The following is a 16,626-nucleotide window of genomic DNA, read 5'->3' as shown; positions in this document are numbered from 1 at the left end:
GTTCAAAGCTTCATTAAGTTGGTGCGGCGAAGGGAGGAATCAGGCCGAGGGATAGTGCCACACAAATGAGGAGATACCCGTTTGTTCTAAATGCTACGCTGAAACAGTTTTTGGGCTTGCAAGGAAAATAATGCATGTAAGGGGCAATGACTGTCAACTAACATTGTATTGGGAAGTGTATCAAGGCGGCGTCTAAAACCAGACTAGGTACCTCCACGGCATCTTAAACGCTCAGAGGCTACTTCAGACGGTTGGCTTTGAAATGCATTTGCCCACGACTGATGGGAAACACCGGACATCTATCCATTCCCCGCTCAGGGACTTTTGATGGATTCACATTGAGTTTGCACCGCTCTTGGTTCAAGAGTTCGAGAGCATTGAAGTCAGTGGCGATTGCACTGCTGTCTGATACCAGCCCTCATTTTATTACCGAGTGTCACACTGGGGCACTTCTTTGTCCTCACATATCCTCTACGAGGAAAACACATACTGAGACATTGTTCAGTTGCTGACAACGTCTCCGGGTATAGCATAAGCGGCTGATCGGACCATGCCACGTGTTCGCCAAGTTTAGCTACGATTCCAGCCATCTGTGTAGTGCTCAGTACAGTGTGCTCAATCGAAGTCGAATACGGATTACCAGTTGCCATAGAAAAGCATATTTAAAAGCCAAGCGGGGCCGAAGGGGTTGGGTGTAGTAAGATACGATTTTTATTTGGCACTTGTGCCAGGTCCACGGTGTCCACGACACGCACGTCCACGCTTAGAGTTACGATACTGCTCCCGGCTCTCATCGCACCGCCTTGTCAGTCGTTTTGGCCCTCTCGTTGTCGTTCGTCGGCGGGATTTCGACTCCAAATAGTGCGATTAGTTTGCGAAGGCAAGACGGAGATCACCATCATCTGCATGAACCAGCGGACCTCCGTCTCCAGTCGCGACCCATGGCCTCCGGGGCGCGGCTACCGCTCGAGCCGCGGCCCGTCCGCCGCAGCCGCCGGCGGCAGCGCCGCTCCACTCACACGCACCCTCTCCGGCGGCGACCGGCGAGCCGATCATTGTCCGCGCGAGACATCGCCCGGGCGGGAGGCCCGCGGCGCGCCCCGAGCCGCTGAGCGCGCCGGCCCGGGCATGGTCACACGGCTGACGTCTCCATCGCTCAGCGGCGACGGCGGCCGAGTAGACGCGGCGCGTCTCAATCGGCGCCGCACGGCGTGGGAACGCCACCCGGCCCGTTAGCCGGTAACGAGCCGGCAGCGCCGCGCCCCCGGCCGGCCGGCGTCATGCATATGCAGCTGACTCGGTACGGGGGGCGGGGCGGCCCGGCGGCTGCGGCGCCCTCGGGTGAACGGGTTCCACGGCGCGGTGTGGCATGCCAGACGCCACGACGTTGGGAGCTTCCGGCGGAGCCCTGGTTCACACAACTCTCTCACACACACGCTTACGACTTGGAATGAGTTGCGGTCCAATTGATTGTTTATCGGCGGTCATTGTACATGTGGCTGGCCCTTGTGCCACCTGCGCCCATTACATATGGACAGGTCATTCATTTGGTGGGATCCGACCCTCTTACCGTCTGTCTTGCTTTATCCTGAATCCTCGCGACGTCTCGCTTGTCCGGGGCAGGCTGTACGCGCCACCACGAGTGGGCCTGGAGGCTCCCTGGAGGGGACTGACCGGGCATCCGGCGCATACCTGGCAGAGGTGTTTCCTGCGCGGGTCAACGCTCGGTCGACCAACGGTCGACCCCGCCCCCCCCCCCCCCCCCCCGCCAGTCACATGTAGCCCTGCCCCAGCGTTTTCCATTTTTCTTCATCCCATAGCCGTGGAATGATCATGACTGGTCGAAAGGGCTCTAATTCAAATAACCAAGCTAAACATTTGGCGGTTTGAAATCTGTTTAAATGTTCGTTTAATAACAATCCAGCAATACGTTCCGATGGGGCTGCTTTCCGAACATGTTGGAAGCTATCGTCATCAACAGTGCACACCCCTGTGGTATGGTTCGCGGCAATGTCATACGTTGGACGCTTGAAGATCCTGACGACCCGGAAGGCTGTACGTGACAACAGCGGTTGTTACAAGCATGGCTAAGGCGGTGACTTGCCTCTAGGCCTCGCGTTGTTTTATTTGCCGTCATAGGTGGTTCCTGATCGAAAGTGAATACGTTAACGGCGTGATACGTTAACGCTGAACTCCGCTTCCCCACCCCACCCACCTCCCTCTTAAAAACAGCCTGGCTGCGCCCCTGCTCGCTAAACTCCACACTGGCCGTAAGTGCGTGCAGCCAACGCTGCACTATCACTTCGGAAGAGCTGTCCACTCTTCGAAACATAGTGGGAGGGCTGCTTTGACGGGCCAGATCCGTGTCTCAAACATGGGGGTTAAAGGCAAACATTGAGCTGCCCGCTGTGTTTTATATTGGAGCGGGCGGCCGTGATGTTCGTTCACCTCTCTGCCGATGGAAAACGCCAGAAGTTTTTTCCAACCCTGCCGTCGCGTGTTCGAGGACCGTGTGAACGTGAATCATAACCGCACAAGTTTTGGGACCACCGGAGAGTCCGTGTGCGCGCTCTCCTTGGATCAACAACGCCGTTTCTGGTGCGTGGCACCGCGGAAGTTTGTCGTGGGGAGCACGCCCTTTCCACTTTAGTCTTGACTCGGCCGCTGTGAGCGGATATGGTTCACGCGGCGCGCCGGCCACCTATTGTGCAATGCGCTGCACTTAATACCGCCATCAGCAGAGGCGGAACACCGGGTTCCGTGAGCGGCGTCGGCGCCGTTGATGGCCGCCGGCGGCAGACGTCGGCGCGCTGCATACTGATGAGCTGGCGCCGGCCCGTCGGACGGTATCGAGTGTCCCGCCCGCCGGCGGCGGCGCGGACCTTCAGCTGAGTGGTCGGCCGGCACCGGCTGTGGGCGTCTGGCGAGCAGCTCCGGCGGACAGGGAGTGTTGCCGGGTGGCAGACAATGTGTTACACGCCGGCAGCAGCCCGCCGGCTGTGGGCGTCCGGCGAGCAGCTCCGGCGGGCAGGGAGTGTTGCCGGATGGCAGGCAATGTGTTACACGTCGGCAGCAGCCCGTTTGCCTTCTACGAATAGTTAAGGGATTCATATTATTCGTGTATGTCATCATGGGTTTGTTTGGTCAGGCCGTGTACCCCATAAAATAAACCTTGCGCTGAAAGCCTAGCTGGTGTGAATAGGTTATCATTTTACCTGATTTTTTCCTGTTTCCAAAATAAAAGGGCTCGTCCAGTTGGTTGGTAAGCTAAGCAAATATCGCTGGACTTTTTGCGCCTTGGACACGCTCGTTTATGTAACCTACAAGCAAACGGGACTGAACAAGGCTATGATATCTATTGACTTTATGAACATAATTGAAGGCAGAGCTTGCTTCAGCAGATATTGGCAATGGAAAGCATGTAAGGAGCGACACACATCTCATACGACTCGAAACCAGTTCAGCAGGTTGTGGTCTGTTGCCTTCCTGAGCACGGACTGAGCCGACAGGGTCTGGCAAACGTCTGGTCTGGATTCAGAAACGGATGCCTTCCGATGAGTATGTAAAGAAATTGGAAGTCGTTGATACTATACCGTTGTAGTGGCGTGTTCTTCACCAAGGTGCTGGTAGCGCGTGAGCGTGTTATGGCCATGCATTCGGCGTCATGGCGGTTAGCTTGTGAAGGTCCCGTTGTTTGTGGTATAATGACGTGGATCTAAGGTCCATCGCTCTTTGCCTGATGTCATTGTTCGCGTCTTTCCAGACATCCCTCGTCAAGTGTCAGGCTCGAATACAGTGCTTGCGCGACGGCGGAGGTAAGCTCTGGTTGAGACGGACCGGCCCCCGCCACATCTCTGGTCCCCGGTTGACGGGCGCTGCTGCAGCCCGTCACCACGCCGCGCCACGCGCCACGCTCATTGCTGCCGCTGTTTTAACTGGTGGAAAGTTGTGCCAGGAAAGCACCTGGCTGATGACTCCTGTGGTGAGTTTGATGCCCCTCACTTGAAGACGTCGGCGTGGTTCACGCATTTTTATTGTGACTGCGCCTGAGGCAGTTTGCCGTGACGTGCCGATCCGTGACGTGACGTGACGTGACGTGCCGAGCCGTGACGTGACGTGGCGCAGCATGCCCGCGCTAACAGGCCGCCGCCGTGTTTCAGTGAATGTGGACGAGTTTATGAGCCAGTTTGACGTGGACACGCTGTCGGTGGGCGACACCATGTGTCGGTCCAGCAGCCAGCTGAGCGTCAGAGAGCAGGTCAGAGGGCCGCGCCCCGGCTGTGGCAGCTGCTGCCGACAGCGCCGACAGAGTGCTGGTCCAGGGCCGTCGACACGGCAGTGGCCAGATCTGGCCTGCATTGTTTGTCCCGGTATGGCAGGGATGGCACTGGCCCGCCCTGGCCGTGAGGCCTGCCTTGTGTGCACACGTGTACACAATGTCTGCATTATCGTTACGGTGACATGGCAAACTAGCTTGTTTTGTACGTGGCACGTCCCGGCAATGCGACAGTCGTGGCCTGACTGGACCCGGTGCATGAGATCTTCCTGTGTCCGCGACGCCGACGGTGACCTGACATGACCTGGCGCATCCAGCATCATGTCGGCGGTGCCGCGACGATGACAGCGACCATGCCTGACCCGGCTTCCGTCCCACGTCAGCGGTTCCTCAGCGGCGCGCGCGATCCGACCCGCTGTGCGATGTCCCCAGTACCGGGACGACGACAGTGACCTGACCCGGCTTCCGTCCCACGTCAGCGGTTCCTCAGCGGCGCGCGCGATCCGACCCGCTGTGCGATGTCCCCAGTACCGGGACGATGACAGTGACCTGACCCGGCTTCCGTCCCATGTCAGCGGTTCCTCAGCGGCGCGCGTGATCCGACCCGCTGTGCGATGTCCCCAGTACCGGGACGACGACAGTGACCTGAACGACGCGTCGCTGAGCGCGTCGCCGGTGCCGACGGGCGGCGCGGCACGCTACGACTCGCACGAGGCGGCCGACGACGACGAGTGCCCGGCCGACCGCGAGGGTGAGTGCCGCTCGCGACCCGCCGCCCGACGGCTCCTGGGCCGCCGTCCAGCGGCGTCACACGGCTGACGCAGGTGTCTGGAGATCCGTGGTAGATGTGTGCGCCGGCTTCACTGCGGACTTCAGTCGCTGGGGAGCCACAGCTGGGTTTCTGGTCCAAACCTGTCGGAAGTGTTTCTGTGCTCGGTCTCTGTCTGTAGCGATGCTCCGCCGACGGACCGCTGTCCCGGCGGGACGGCTCGTCGGAAATCGGCTGGCGCAGTGACGCGCCTCGGCGTCTGTCAGGCTGCTATGTGGCGTTGAACGTGTCCTTTGTGGCAGGTATGTTCTAGCTAGGTTCGGCTAGTTGCATAACTGGTGGAAGCCTTGCACAGCTACGCACACACACACACACATAGGTGCGCCAAATGAAATTGTATCCGCCTCGGTGGAAAAGAATCGCGGGTTTGTCATGTGGTATGTTTACAACGGGGAGAAAATTTGCTTGAGAGCACTATTGAGCCTCCAGAACGAAGAATGGCAGCAGCGAAGTCTTTGTAGAAGCATCGCAGCGTAAACCACAAGCGGCTGGGAGAAAGAAAGCTGTGCGAATCGATACATGCTGCGACTCGGCATGCAGCTGAAGCGTGGCATGCTCAGCACACTCGTTTTTGGTGCCGTTTTGTCAAGCTCCCAGCGCGGCAGGCAGGGAGACGAAGCGTACTCCGGCTTCGTAAAGCCGCAGTTGTCTTCCAAAGGATTTTGGTTCGTCTCTGGCTTTGTGATATTTCACGACTGGCTTCGACTTCGTGTCATGTGTTAACGGTGGTCTTTGTCATTGGTTTCGTGCCACTCTTAGCAGCGGGCTTCGGCTTTGGCTTCGAACAATTTTTGCGCTATGACTCCAGTTTTGGCTCCATGCCATTTGGAACTACTGGCGTAGGCTTTGTCAGTATCACTTTTTGCTACAGTCGCGTCTTAACTTCACAAAAGCTTTATTTTACTTCAGTTACCCAAATTAACGCGTTTCTATGAACACGCGCCTGGGTGGCCGTTGGAATGCAGCGCGCTCGGGTGGGGTAAATTTGACCTCCAGAGATCTAAAAAGCTAAGAAAGATGGAAATACCAAATTCAAACGGTAGGTAGGCGTGCACGTGAACTAACTTGTGCCAGATTTTGAGGTCCCTCATCCGAAGCCGATGGTTTGAACTTTGGTAACGTAAAGCCAAAGCTGACTTCATCAGTTAAAACCACCAGGCGGAGCCAAATCGGATGAAATGGGCAACTTTGTTTTAACAAGGGGCTTAGCCAGGACAAAGCTGTTTTCGCGTCAGTTAAAACTGTATGTGGCTGGAAATGTACTGAGGATGTTGTGAAGAAATTGAGGCCAAGTGTTAGCGTAACGGATAGAAGGGTTTCGGATCACCGTTCTTGCCATGAGTGTTAGGATGCACACCACGTCCCGGAACGTTCCTCTGGCTGAAGGCAGGTGTTAACTGGTCCTGAAAATGAGACTGGTTTTCGGCTTCCAGCCATGACCGGGTGACCTTGGAAAGCTGTATGATGCGTAATTGTCAGTTATGTATTTGTTTTGTTTTTTGTATTGGTGATTTCATTATATTTTGTTAATAACTTGTCCAATTGCGTTATTTCATACGCACTCGGGTTGGGTCAGTTTGACCACCCCCAAGATTTTTCCATAGTAACATCCGAAAGGCGCGGCGTAGCTGTAACCCAACAGCTTAAGCAATTCTTTATTCAATCATATGGCATGCAAGATTAGATTTAATGAACTTTGTAGATTGATAAAGGCAGATTTATACTATTCAGCTGTCCATCGGGCTTGAGGTACTTAAGTTACCGCCAGGTGCTCATTCATGGAAAAAGTCGGGCTCGTCCGGGATTTGAACCCGGGACCTCTCGCACCCGAAGCGAGAATCATACCCCTAGACCAACGAGCCGATGCGGGAAAGCGCGGTAAACCCAAATCGGCAAAACGCCAAGTATGAATGATGCGTCCTTGGTTAGTTTTCTTTATTGGCGCGAGATGGCATGATGGGGTATGTGGCCGGACAAGACGGCGGGCGGCAATGCTTTATCAATCCTCTATTTATTTTTTTGCGTATCAGGCTTTTTAAACTGTCAACGTTTGATGTCTGCGCTATAACATCTTCATGATACGCGGTCTCCATGTGTTAGAGAGCCAGATAAGAGCTAACGGTGGTCGTCTATGTGCATCTGACCTGACATGACATGACCCGACCTGACGCGATGCTGGTAATCTAGCAGTTAAAGCTGCCATCGGCCGGTCGTGTTCTTCAGACGTGACGTGACGTGATCTGACGTGGTGCGGCCTGACTTGGCCTGGCCTGACGTGACCGGGCCCGGCCCGCAGTGCTGGCGGCCCAGTCTCAGATGGCGCAACTGACGGCCGGCTGGGGTGCCGCGCCCGACTGGGGCGCTGTGCCCACCACGCCCGTGCCGCCGGCGCCTGCGCTGCCGGGCGTGCAGAACAGCTGGCCCACCGATGACGCCTGGGGTCAGCCGGCCGCCGACGAGGCGCCGCCGCCGCCGGCCGACTCCAACGACGCGGCGCAGCTCAATGGCCACACGGCCGAGACGGGCGCCGGCCCGCCGCCCGCTGTCGGCTCGCGTTGTGTCGCGCTCTTCGCCTACGAGGTATGACAGAGCACGGCACGACGCACGTGACTCAGGCTGCGGTAAGCTCACGACGATGCGACGTGTTTATTTGGAAACAGCTCTGTCTTGCGTGCCTTAAAGCAAAACAAGTGCCGCAGATGGGCGGCAATAAGCAGGGCTCGTCCGGGATTTGAACCCGGGACCTCTCGCACCCTAAGCGAGAATCATACCCCTAGACCAACGAGCCAGTAGCGTCTTCGTGCTCCATCGCCAATACAGATAACCGCTGCGCTTTGATAATGCCACTGACAGTTCTGCACTGACGTAGCTGCTGACCTGTTATTAAGACAGCAACCCTCTCTGAGGAGGGAGAGAGGAACACCTGGAGCGTCGCCCGCTGAGCGTGTGCGCCGTCTGACCTCGCAGGCGCAGAACCCGGACGAGCTGAGCATCACCGAGAACGAGCCGCTGGAGATCGTCAGCGAGGGGGACGGCGACGGCTGGGTGCGAGCGCGCAACGACGCCGGCCTCGAGGGCCTCGTGCCGCACAACTACGTGGAGGTGAGCTGCGGCGCCCCGGCGCGAGTCCCGTGTGCCCCGCGGGCGGGCGCACGGGCTTCAGTTGGGTGGGACAGCTGGCTGGAAGTTGGGGCGTCAACAGAGCTGCTTGTTTTTGCTCAGTGGGCACTCTCCACTCTTAGCTGTTCTATTCTATTCTGACTATTCAGCTGGGCGGGAACGTCAGCGAAGTTGCCTCTATCTGTCTGACGGGTCACTCTCCCTGTCAGTTAACACTAGCTGCAACATCGTACGATTTTTGCAAACGGGTGATATCGCTTGTGGCATGAAGGCCAGGCACTGCGAACAATGCTCGTTTGGCTCAAGACGAGACGGAACTCGACGCGAATCAAGACGAAATGCGGGACTTTTGTGCACGCGATGTACCGCCGTCGTGCTGCGTCACCACACCAGGCCGGAGTTGCGAGCGCACGCCACCACCGGACCCATGTGCCCGGTGGTGGCGCGTGCCGCAGGTGGAGACGGATGGCGTCAGCTTCAGCTCCAGCTTGGTCGTGTGCCTGACGGTGGCCCGTACCGCAGGTGGAGACGGAGGGCGTCAGCTTCAGCTTCAGCTTGGTCGCATGCCTGACGGTAACGTGTGCCGCAGGTGGAGACAGAGGGCGTCAGCTTCAGCTCGGTCGACTATGGGAACGAGCTGCCGACGATCGAGGAGGGCCAGGAGGGCGCGCCCGAGGCACCGCCCCTGCTGGTTGAGCCGCCCCAGTCGCTGCCGGTGGCCGCCGGCCAGCTGCCAGACGGTAACGCGCCGGGGCACGGGGTTCATGGTACGAGGCGTTCGTAGCGGTGCTGCAGGAGGATGCTGGGACTCGTTGATGTCGGCCACCGTTTCGTTTTGACATAAGATGGCATTATTTTATCTATTTTATTTGCATTATAATTACAACCGTCTGCGCTTAGGACGTCCATTTGGAGGGTGCCCCGTGTAACTGGCAGGGTGCGGCTAATTTGCCCGGTAAGGCTACGCCGCGATTGCATGAGCAATGGATGTTGCTGGGCCTTGAGGGAGGTGTTTCAGCCTCGCAGAATCAGTACTGCTGATCGGCGTCATCGTCTCGCACCGTACCGCCCTGGTCACACACTTCCTGGGGCTCTTTTCCTCGCCTGTACGTTCGTCACCCGCCACGGTACAGTCGTGTCGCGACGGGTGACTTCGACGCCCTGTGAGTGGCGCTTACCGCCGCCGGGCCCGGACGTCCTGCGCAGCAGCCGGCGCTCGAGGGCGCGGCGTTCCCAGCACGGAGCGCGCCGTCGTGGACGGGCAGCAGAGACGGGCGCTCTGACCGGCCGCCGCGTCTGGCAGGCTCTCACTACTGCCGCGCGCTGTACGACTACGACGCCACGAGTGCCGAGGAGCTCTCGCTGGTGGAGGACCAGATCGTGCGCGTGCTGCGCACCGTCGTGCACGACGACGTCGACGACGGCTGGTGGGAGGGCGAGCTGGAGGGGCGCGTCGGCCTCTTCCCCTCGCTGGTGGTGGAGGACTGCCACGCCAACGGCGACCCGCTCACGCCGGAGGTGAGGCTGCTGCCGGCCCCGCGGCGCGCCGGCCAGCGCCCACCGAGAGATGGCGGCGGGGCCTGCACGCACGCAGTCGCAGTGGCACGTCCGGTCGGTGCCAGAGAAGCCCTCGGGCGGTCCCAGTGGGCGGCCGGACGGCGGCTTGCGGGGGGGGGGGGGGGGGTCCGAGGCGCTCCAGCCGCTGACCCCGCCGTATTTGTTTGATGGCGCGGGCCGGGGCATCGCTTCCGCGTCGGGGTGATGTATTGGCACCGCCCCGTGCGGCCCGGCGCCCGAATTTCAAATGGCGCCGCCGCCAGGCGGATGCGCTCGGCGGCAAACACGGCTAACGATGCGCCGCGACCGCCGCAGTAGCGCGCGCCGTGTCGGCCGCGGCCGCGCGCTGCGGTGGGCCGCCCGCCGTAATTGTAGACGGGTTGAAGTCACGTGAGTAATGTATGCGTGGCGATAGATTGCTGAGGTCGAAATTCGGGATGGCTTCCGCGTTGGCGCGTGTCTACCGACTTGCAGAGGCCAGCTAGCGCAGCCGGCACTGATTCGTCGGTATTGCTGCTCGATTCGTGAGGCTTTTTATGTGTTTCATGCTTCGCGACGCCAGAGCTGTACTGCGAGGTCCGTGCATGTAAGGTGGTCGCTTTTGTGAAGTCTTAGGCGCTTCTCCTGATGGTCTGTTTGTAATGCTTGCAGACACGTTTATGGAGCGCGTGTGGTGCCAACAGCGTCTCTCAGTCTGCTGTGCGCGTCGGCCCTCACCGCGCCGTATGTTTGGTGTGATGTGGATTCGGCCCCTTTCGGCCAGAAATGACCCTTCCAGAGTAATTGGGTGAAAGAGAAATAATAGTGGGGCAAAACTATAGACACTTGGGGGTGCTCCGTCCAGCTTCAGCCTCCGCAGGGACCGCTATGTGGAATATGGGACTCTGTGTTCGGACGGAGCCCCCACCAGAGGCCCCTAATGCCACTCACGGCTGGCGTGTGGAGCTGTATCCCGGAGAAACGGGGCGTCGCGAGCATGCAGGATGAAGCGAGGATAATGAGGCAAGCAGGACGGATGGGCGCGCTGCAGAGAGCCGTAGTGTGTGTGGGTGTGGGTGTGAGTGTGGGTGTGTGTGCGGGTGTGGGTGTGGGTGTGGGTGTGTGTGTGTGTGGGTGTGTTTGTGCGCGTGTGCGTGTGTGGGTGTGTGGGTGTGCGTGTGCGTGTGTGGGTGTGTTTGTGCGTGTGTGGGTGTGTTTGTGCGCGTGTGTGTGTGCGTGTGGGTGTGCGCCCGGCGTCGTCTCCCACGAGAGCGAGGCGCGTGGCCCGGTGTGCGCCGGGCCGTGGTGACGTGGTCCGTCGCCGCCAGAGCGAGACGTCCGGCCTGGGCGAGGCGCCGCCCGTCTTCACGCCGCCGGACGTGCCGGCCAGCCTGCTGCCGCCGCAGATGGTGATCGTGACGCAGCCGACGCCGCAGCCCAGCGAGGACAGCGCCAGCCCCGACCAGGCGCAGGCCACAGGTCAGTCGGAGGTCACCGGCGGGGTCGGGCTCAGGCTAGACCCGGCTGGTGCCGCGCGGCCGCCGGCGGCTGCCGCAGGGGACCGTGTGGTGATCGCTACTGAGATCACGGGCCTGGCGCGGCTCCGATCCCGGTCTGTTCACCCGGTTGAGCAGCAGCCGGTAGACTAGCGACCTTATGGCACTCAGCGTCCTCGCGGGCTCTCGTTTGTTGTAGTAAAAGCACTATTAGACTGTAGTTGCACTCGACACCAGTTCAGAGCTCTGCTATTTCTTGTTGCGATGTGTTTGTGCCTTTCCTCGTTAAAAATGGGGGAATACCGGCAGGAAAATCTGGCCACAGCATGTAAATTCCAAATTTGACCTCTTTCGAGAAGCCATCAAACTCACCACTCTAGAGCGGCAGGACGCTGCAGGGCGTGCCTTTAATCGACTGTTCCTAGTGCTTGGGATGGGCGATCTGGTAGCCTGTTAGCGGCTGTGCCGGGGCCGCGCGGCCCGGCGACGGTGCCGAGAGGCGGCTGCTCCGGGCAGGGCGCGGTGCAGCGTCGCACGGTAAGGCAGTGTGACGGTGTCCGAGTTCGCGCAGGACAACACGTGTTGTCATAGCGGCGGGACGTCCGACGAGAGCTTGCTCATGGTGTTGTGTGCGTTGAGTGACGCCTCAGCCGTGTGCTAGTGCTGACTGATAGCTAGGCCGTGTTTGTCCTCGGTGTGGCGTAGTCGCAGTCCACAGAGTTCGTGGCGGCAGGTTGGGCATGTCCTCAACACGGTTGAGTCTTGTTGGTGATACTGAACGAGATATGTAGTCTTGTGTGCGCATGCTTCGCAGGTACGCAGTGCCAGTGCAAATTCTGAACCCCATTCGGAGATAATGTACCGTGGCATCGTCAAGCCTTTAAACGTTTCGAGCTATTTGAGGTTATTGCACAGTTTTGCGGAAAGAACTAATGCTAGTTTCAAATTTCCATCCTCTTTACGTATTGTGCTTACAAGTCTTATGACAACGCAGCAGTCGAAAAGGTGCCCAGAACGATCCCCGACGTGCGGGATTGTATCCAAAATCAGGCACATGCGCTGCCAGCTAGGCGCCGGCCTGTGGGCTCTGCCTTTGTCGTGGTTAGCTTTAGCGTGTCGTGCAGGTGATGCATTTTGCTGCGAGCCTTGCCTTCGCCATCCGGCTCGGTTTCTCTATCCGTCGTGATTTATTTCGTTCGTTTCGTTTTCAGTGGTGTCTTATTCGTATTGCTCGCCCGGTTTTGATTTGGAATTGTCCAAAGAGCAGCAGCAAGTGTACCGCGCGAAAGCAGAGGGCGCCGTCAGCCGAGCAGGTAAGTGAAGCGCCGACGACACACTTCCTTCGTGTTCGCGCCTGTCCTTTGCTTCTCTTGGCTTTTCTATGCTGGCTGCGCTGCTACGCTCCTGCAATCTTGCCGCTATGCTTTTGCTCCAGACAAGCTCGGTTGCTTGACGCTTTTGTGACCGGCATCACGTCGTGAGGATTGCTGCCGATTTTTGAAGCGAGTTGTGATTGAAGACCGGCGGATCCCCGTTTCTCTCACCCACGCCGCCGAGCAACTCAGCATCGAGTGTACCCCGTACGCCAGCCGCTGCGCGAGCCGCTGTACTCACCCCGCCCGTCTCACGCTGTCCCACACTCTGTCTCGCCCCTCCCTCATTCTGGCCGTGTCGTCCTCTGCAGTGTTGTGTGTGTTCCCTCGGCGGAGTGACGGCCGCTGCGAGCGCGCCGCGCGCCGCCCCTCCGCGCTGACACGGCCACCTTCTGCGGCGGCCCGCGAGCCGGCCGCGGCGGGCGCGCTCGTCGTCCGTGTGCCGGCCCGGCCTCCCCGCCGCCCGACACGCGGCCGACGGGGCCCCCGCCGGTCGGCTCGGCGCTCGCGATGACCGGCGCAGCGGCCGACCCGCTAATGGCACCCGCCGGAATGTGCCGCCGCGCGTCATTATGCAGAGCGGGAGTCAGCCGGCCTGCCCACGGAGCCGAGCTGATTGTAAGCACCGGCCGGCTCCGGCGGTCTCCTCCGGTGTCCGGCCGAGCTGTGCCGCCCGCTTGTGTTGAACTGGGGTTGTGATGAAGGGAATATGGACGATCTGGGCCGCGCTCCAATTGCTCATTGCGAAGCCACGTTTGAACTTACCGCGGGCGTGGCACGCAAGCTGAACGTGCGAGCGCAGCCCTCGGTGACACTGCAGCTCCTCCCCATGTGGTGAGGGCGGCACAAGCTCCTCCCGTCGTTGCCCGCGTCAGCAGCGGCCCGGTGAGCCGCGGCGCCTCTTCGCCCCCCCCCCCCCCCTCGCCCCTCGGCCCGTCCTTCCGGTCCCCTGCATCGGCAGCAGTCCGACGGGCCGCGGTGCCTCCTCCGCCTCCTACGCGACCCCCTCGTTCTGTTCTGCCGTGGGCCCCCGGGGGGAGGGCGCACCGGAACACCGCCCTGCTCACGCGGCCCGATCTCGCACGCTGCCCAGGAGCGGACGGCGAGCGGAGTGGCGCCGAGCCGGACCCAGTCGTCCAGGTCAACGTCACGGTCCAGGTACGGAGCGGCACCGCCGGCCGCTGAGCGGGCCACGGTCGACAGCGCGCCGCCGACACCGACGGCCGCTGAGCAGGCCACGGTCGACAGTGCGCCGCCGGCGCCGACGGCCGCTGAGCAGACCACGGTCGACAGTGCGCCGCCGGCGCCGACGGCGGACGATCGCGTGTGATGACATCGGACACGGCTTGTTACGAAACGCTTCAGCAGGTTTTCGCCGATGATTCGCTTCGCAGTGTAGTTTTTTAGCAGAGTTTTGCGTCTTTGCAAACTATGTTGTCGGGTGTTACTCGATGAAACTTCGTGGGAATAGGTGAAAACGATAACTTGTGCCCTATTGTAGTCATATGGACCCTCGTCCTAAGTCGTCGAAAGCTTGCCGATCACAAGCATTTAGATCGCTTGTTAGATCGCTTGTCAAATAGAACACAGATAGATAACCGAAATTGTCTTGGCTGACCAAAGCCAAGACGTGTCATTCTTTGTTTAATGTATCATTGTATGCTGCGCTTTTGGTCTCGGGGTTTCGTGAACACAAACCAGTTGTTGTGTGAAGGCGCAGGTGCCTCTGTTGCCGCTCCAGGTCCGTGTGTACCTGACGTGGGTCATGCCAGGTGCACACTATACAGTACACACTTGCTTGAGGAAGGGCAGCATGCCGAGAGCAGTCACGTGCGGCGTTGCGCACTCGTCATGCCTGATGCAGACTAAACAGGCTGTCATGCATTGCTTGTGCGTGTTGGAACCGCAGTCAGCCCGTAGGCTCAGTGAACTAAGTATGGGTGTTGAGCTTAGTGCCCAATTCGCCACACCCGACTGACGCGGGCTGGGGCCGGCAGGAGGAGACGGAAGGTCCGGACCGTGGCGCGGCGGCGCCGGACGGGGCGGCCGGGCTGGGCGTGGCGCAGATCGTGGTGACGGCCCCCACACCGTGCTGCGAGACGGCGCCCGTCGACTTCCGGCAGCCGGCCGCCGCCGCTGGCGACGGCCACCAGAGTCAGCCGGCGGCTGACGGGCCGACGCCGGCCGTCGACGAGCCGATGGCGGAGGAGCCGCGCTCGCCCACGACGCCCGGCGCCGAGCCGCAGATCATCCACACGCCGGCCACGCCGCCTGAGGAGCCGTCCAGTCCCGAGGAGGAGCCGCCGCCGCCGCCACCGCCGCCGCCGCCCGAGGCGGAGCCGGTCGTGACGGAGCCGGCCGTCGAGGACGAGCCGCCGCCGCCGCCGGCGCCGGAGTCCGCCCCGGCGGCGCCTTCGGGAGGCTGGCCGGGCGAAGACCCTCCGCCGCCGCCGCCTCCGGCCGAGACGGCTCCGACGGCCGACGAGCCGAAGCGGTCCGGGCCGAGCACGGCGGCGGGCGCAGCGCGCTCGGCGGCCGGCGAGGTGGAGCCCGAGGCGCCGCCGCCTGAGGAGCTCGACCCCATTCACCTGGTGAAGCTGGAGACGATGCCGGAGTCGGACGCGTGAGCCGGCGGTCGGTGTCGGGCCGCCCCGCAGACGGCGCTCGCCGACGTTCGGCCAGGCCGCCGCGCCGGCCGGCCAGCTCGCCCTCCGTTATCACGGCTCGGCGAGTCCGGTGTGGGAATGGAACGGCAGCGACCAGCTGGGCGCGCTGTCCTGGCCGCAGCGCCGGCTGGTGCGGACACCGGCCTCCGACGAGAGCTGAGGAGGCCCTCGGTGGGGACGGCACGTGCTGCAGGGGCTCCCTGGCATGTCGAATGGGGCGTCGCGCCGTTGCGGTGCGCGGTGCCAGTCGGAGTGTTGCAAGAAGGACAGCGACGGGCAGGCGGGCTGCGCGGTGCGAATGCTGTCAGAGTGGGTGAGAATGACGGCGTGTGGGGTGGACGGCTCTGGACTAGCGGACTGTTGTGGTGTGGGCGTGATCGGAGGAGAAACGCGTTAACCTGTGAGATCCACCGGTGTCAAGTCATTGTTTTTTCTATAGCGTTGTCTAAGTTGGAGCTTACTGCCGGTCAGATGGCGTGTTGTTGAATCAGGTACTTGATGTGATGCATTCAAGGACATCACCTGTAAGCGGCGCTGCATGCTTCCCGACCAGCTTGCGTCATCTGGAAGCATCCCACACATCGGCGCGTGACATCAGCTGCCGGCGTGCTCTGTGGCCGGCCCGCCGCCGCCTCCCGCCGTCCCGGGCCGCCGTACCTCGCCGAGAGTGCGGCCATTCCACTGGCGACGGCGCGGACAGCGCGTCACGACGCGGGACTGATGGTCGGGGTCGTGCGGTCGCCGGCGGCGCCCCTTGGCGGCCCCGCCGGCCGGCTCCCACTAATGACGGTGTGTGCCTTTGTTCCGTGTCGTGCAGTGGCCGGGCCCGCCGGCGGGCGGCCGCGCGTGTTTGTGATACGTGTGTGCGGGTGGGTGGGCCTCGGTGGGTGCCGTCTCCGTGTGTGTAGCGCCGCAGCCTTCCTCCTAGTCGGTGTGCCCTTCCGCGGCGCGGCGCCCGTCGGCCGGCGCAGCTGCCGCCGGCGGCAGCGGTGGCGGCCGGCCGCCCGGGCGGCGCCGTCGCGCCCGTCGGTGACCCCTTCCTCTGCATGTACTGCTCCGCGGGTGCAGACCACACGCCCCGCGGGGCGATGCGGCCGCTCCGCCCCGCCGCGAAGGCGGCGAGTCTTGTTTTGGATGGACATTTAGGCCGGTTCGGGCTGTTTGTCGCTACAAACGTTCTCTAGTCAGATGTGTCATTATTAACTAGTGCAATAAATGTCACTCCGTTTACACCGTGTCTGATGTATTGAAGAACATGCACGGAAGCAGGCGAGGAGGAAGCGGAACAGAATAACGCCGGGCTTCTGGCACGCACGTCGGTTGTGCTCGG

At 60.9% G+C, this 16,626-nt stretch overlaps 1 protein-coding gene and 2 non-coding genes across 3 annotated transcripts in view; 1 reads left to right on the top strand and 2 right to left on the bottom strand.

Moving 5' to 3' along the window:
• LOC119091478 (uncharacterized) overlaps nt 1-16,626 on the top strand; it is a 73,132-nt gene that overhangs the window by 47,738 nt on the left and 8,768 nt on the right. Inside the window, exons 41-51 of the mRNA XM_037214279.1 lie at nt 3,764-3,815; nt 4,161-4,258; nt 4,901-5,027; nt 7,402-7,685; nt 8,073-8,207; nt 8,815-8,965; nt 9,529-9,743; nt 11,090-11,240; nt 12,469-12,570; nt 13,724-13,788; nt 14,628-14,916. Coding sequence (XP_037070174.1) covers nt 3,764-3,815; nt 4,161-4,258; nt 4,901-5,027; nt 7,402-7,685; nt 8,073-8,207; nt 8,815-8,965; nt 9,529-9,743; nt 11,090-11,240; nt 12,469-12,570; nt 13,724-13,788; nt 14,628-14,916 — 1,669 coding nt within the window. The remainder of the gene's footprint in view (nt 1-3,763; nt 3,816-4,160; nt 4,259-4,900; nt 5,028-7,401; nt 7,686-8,072; nt 8,208-8,814; nt 8,966-9,528; nt 9,744-11,089; nt 11,241-12,468; nt 12,571-13,723; nt 13,789-14,627; nt 14,917-16,626) is intronic.
• Nucleotides 6,896-6,967, bottom strand: TRNAP-CGG (transfer RNA proline (anticodon CGG)). Its single transcript has one exon. It is a non-coding gene; the product is annotated as a tRNA-Pro (tRNA).
• TRNAP-AGG (transfer RNA proline (anticodon AGG)) lies at nt 7,822-7,893 on the bottom strand. The gene has a single exon. It is a non-coding gene; the product is annotated as a tRNA-Pro (tRNA).

The sequence above is a fragment of the Pollicipes pollicipes genome, unplaced genomic scaffold (genome assembly GCF_011947565.3).
Source record: "Pollicipes pollicipes isolate AB1234 unplaced genomic scaffold, Ppol_2.1 Scaffold_3447;HRSCAF=4054_pilon_pilon_pilon, whole genome shotgun sequence".
Classification (NCBI taxonomy): Eukaryota; Metazoa; Arthropoda; class Thecostraca; order Pollicipedomorpha; family Pollicipedidae; genus Pollicipes; species Pollicipes pollicipes.
The sequence above is the reverse complement of the archived record's forward strand: the minus strand, read 5'-3'. Positions and strand labels throughout refer to the sequence as shown.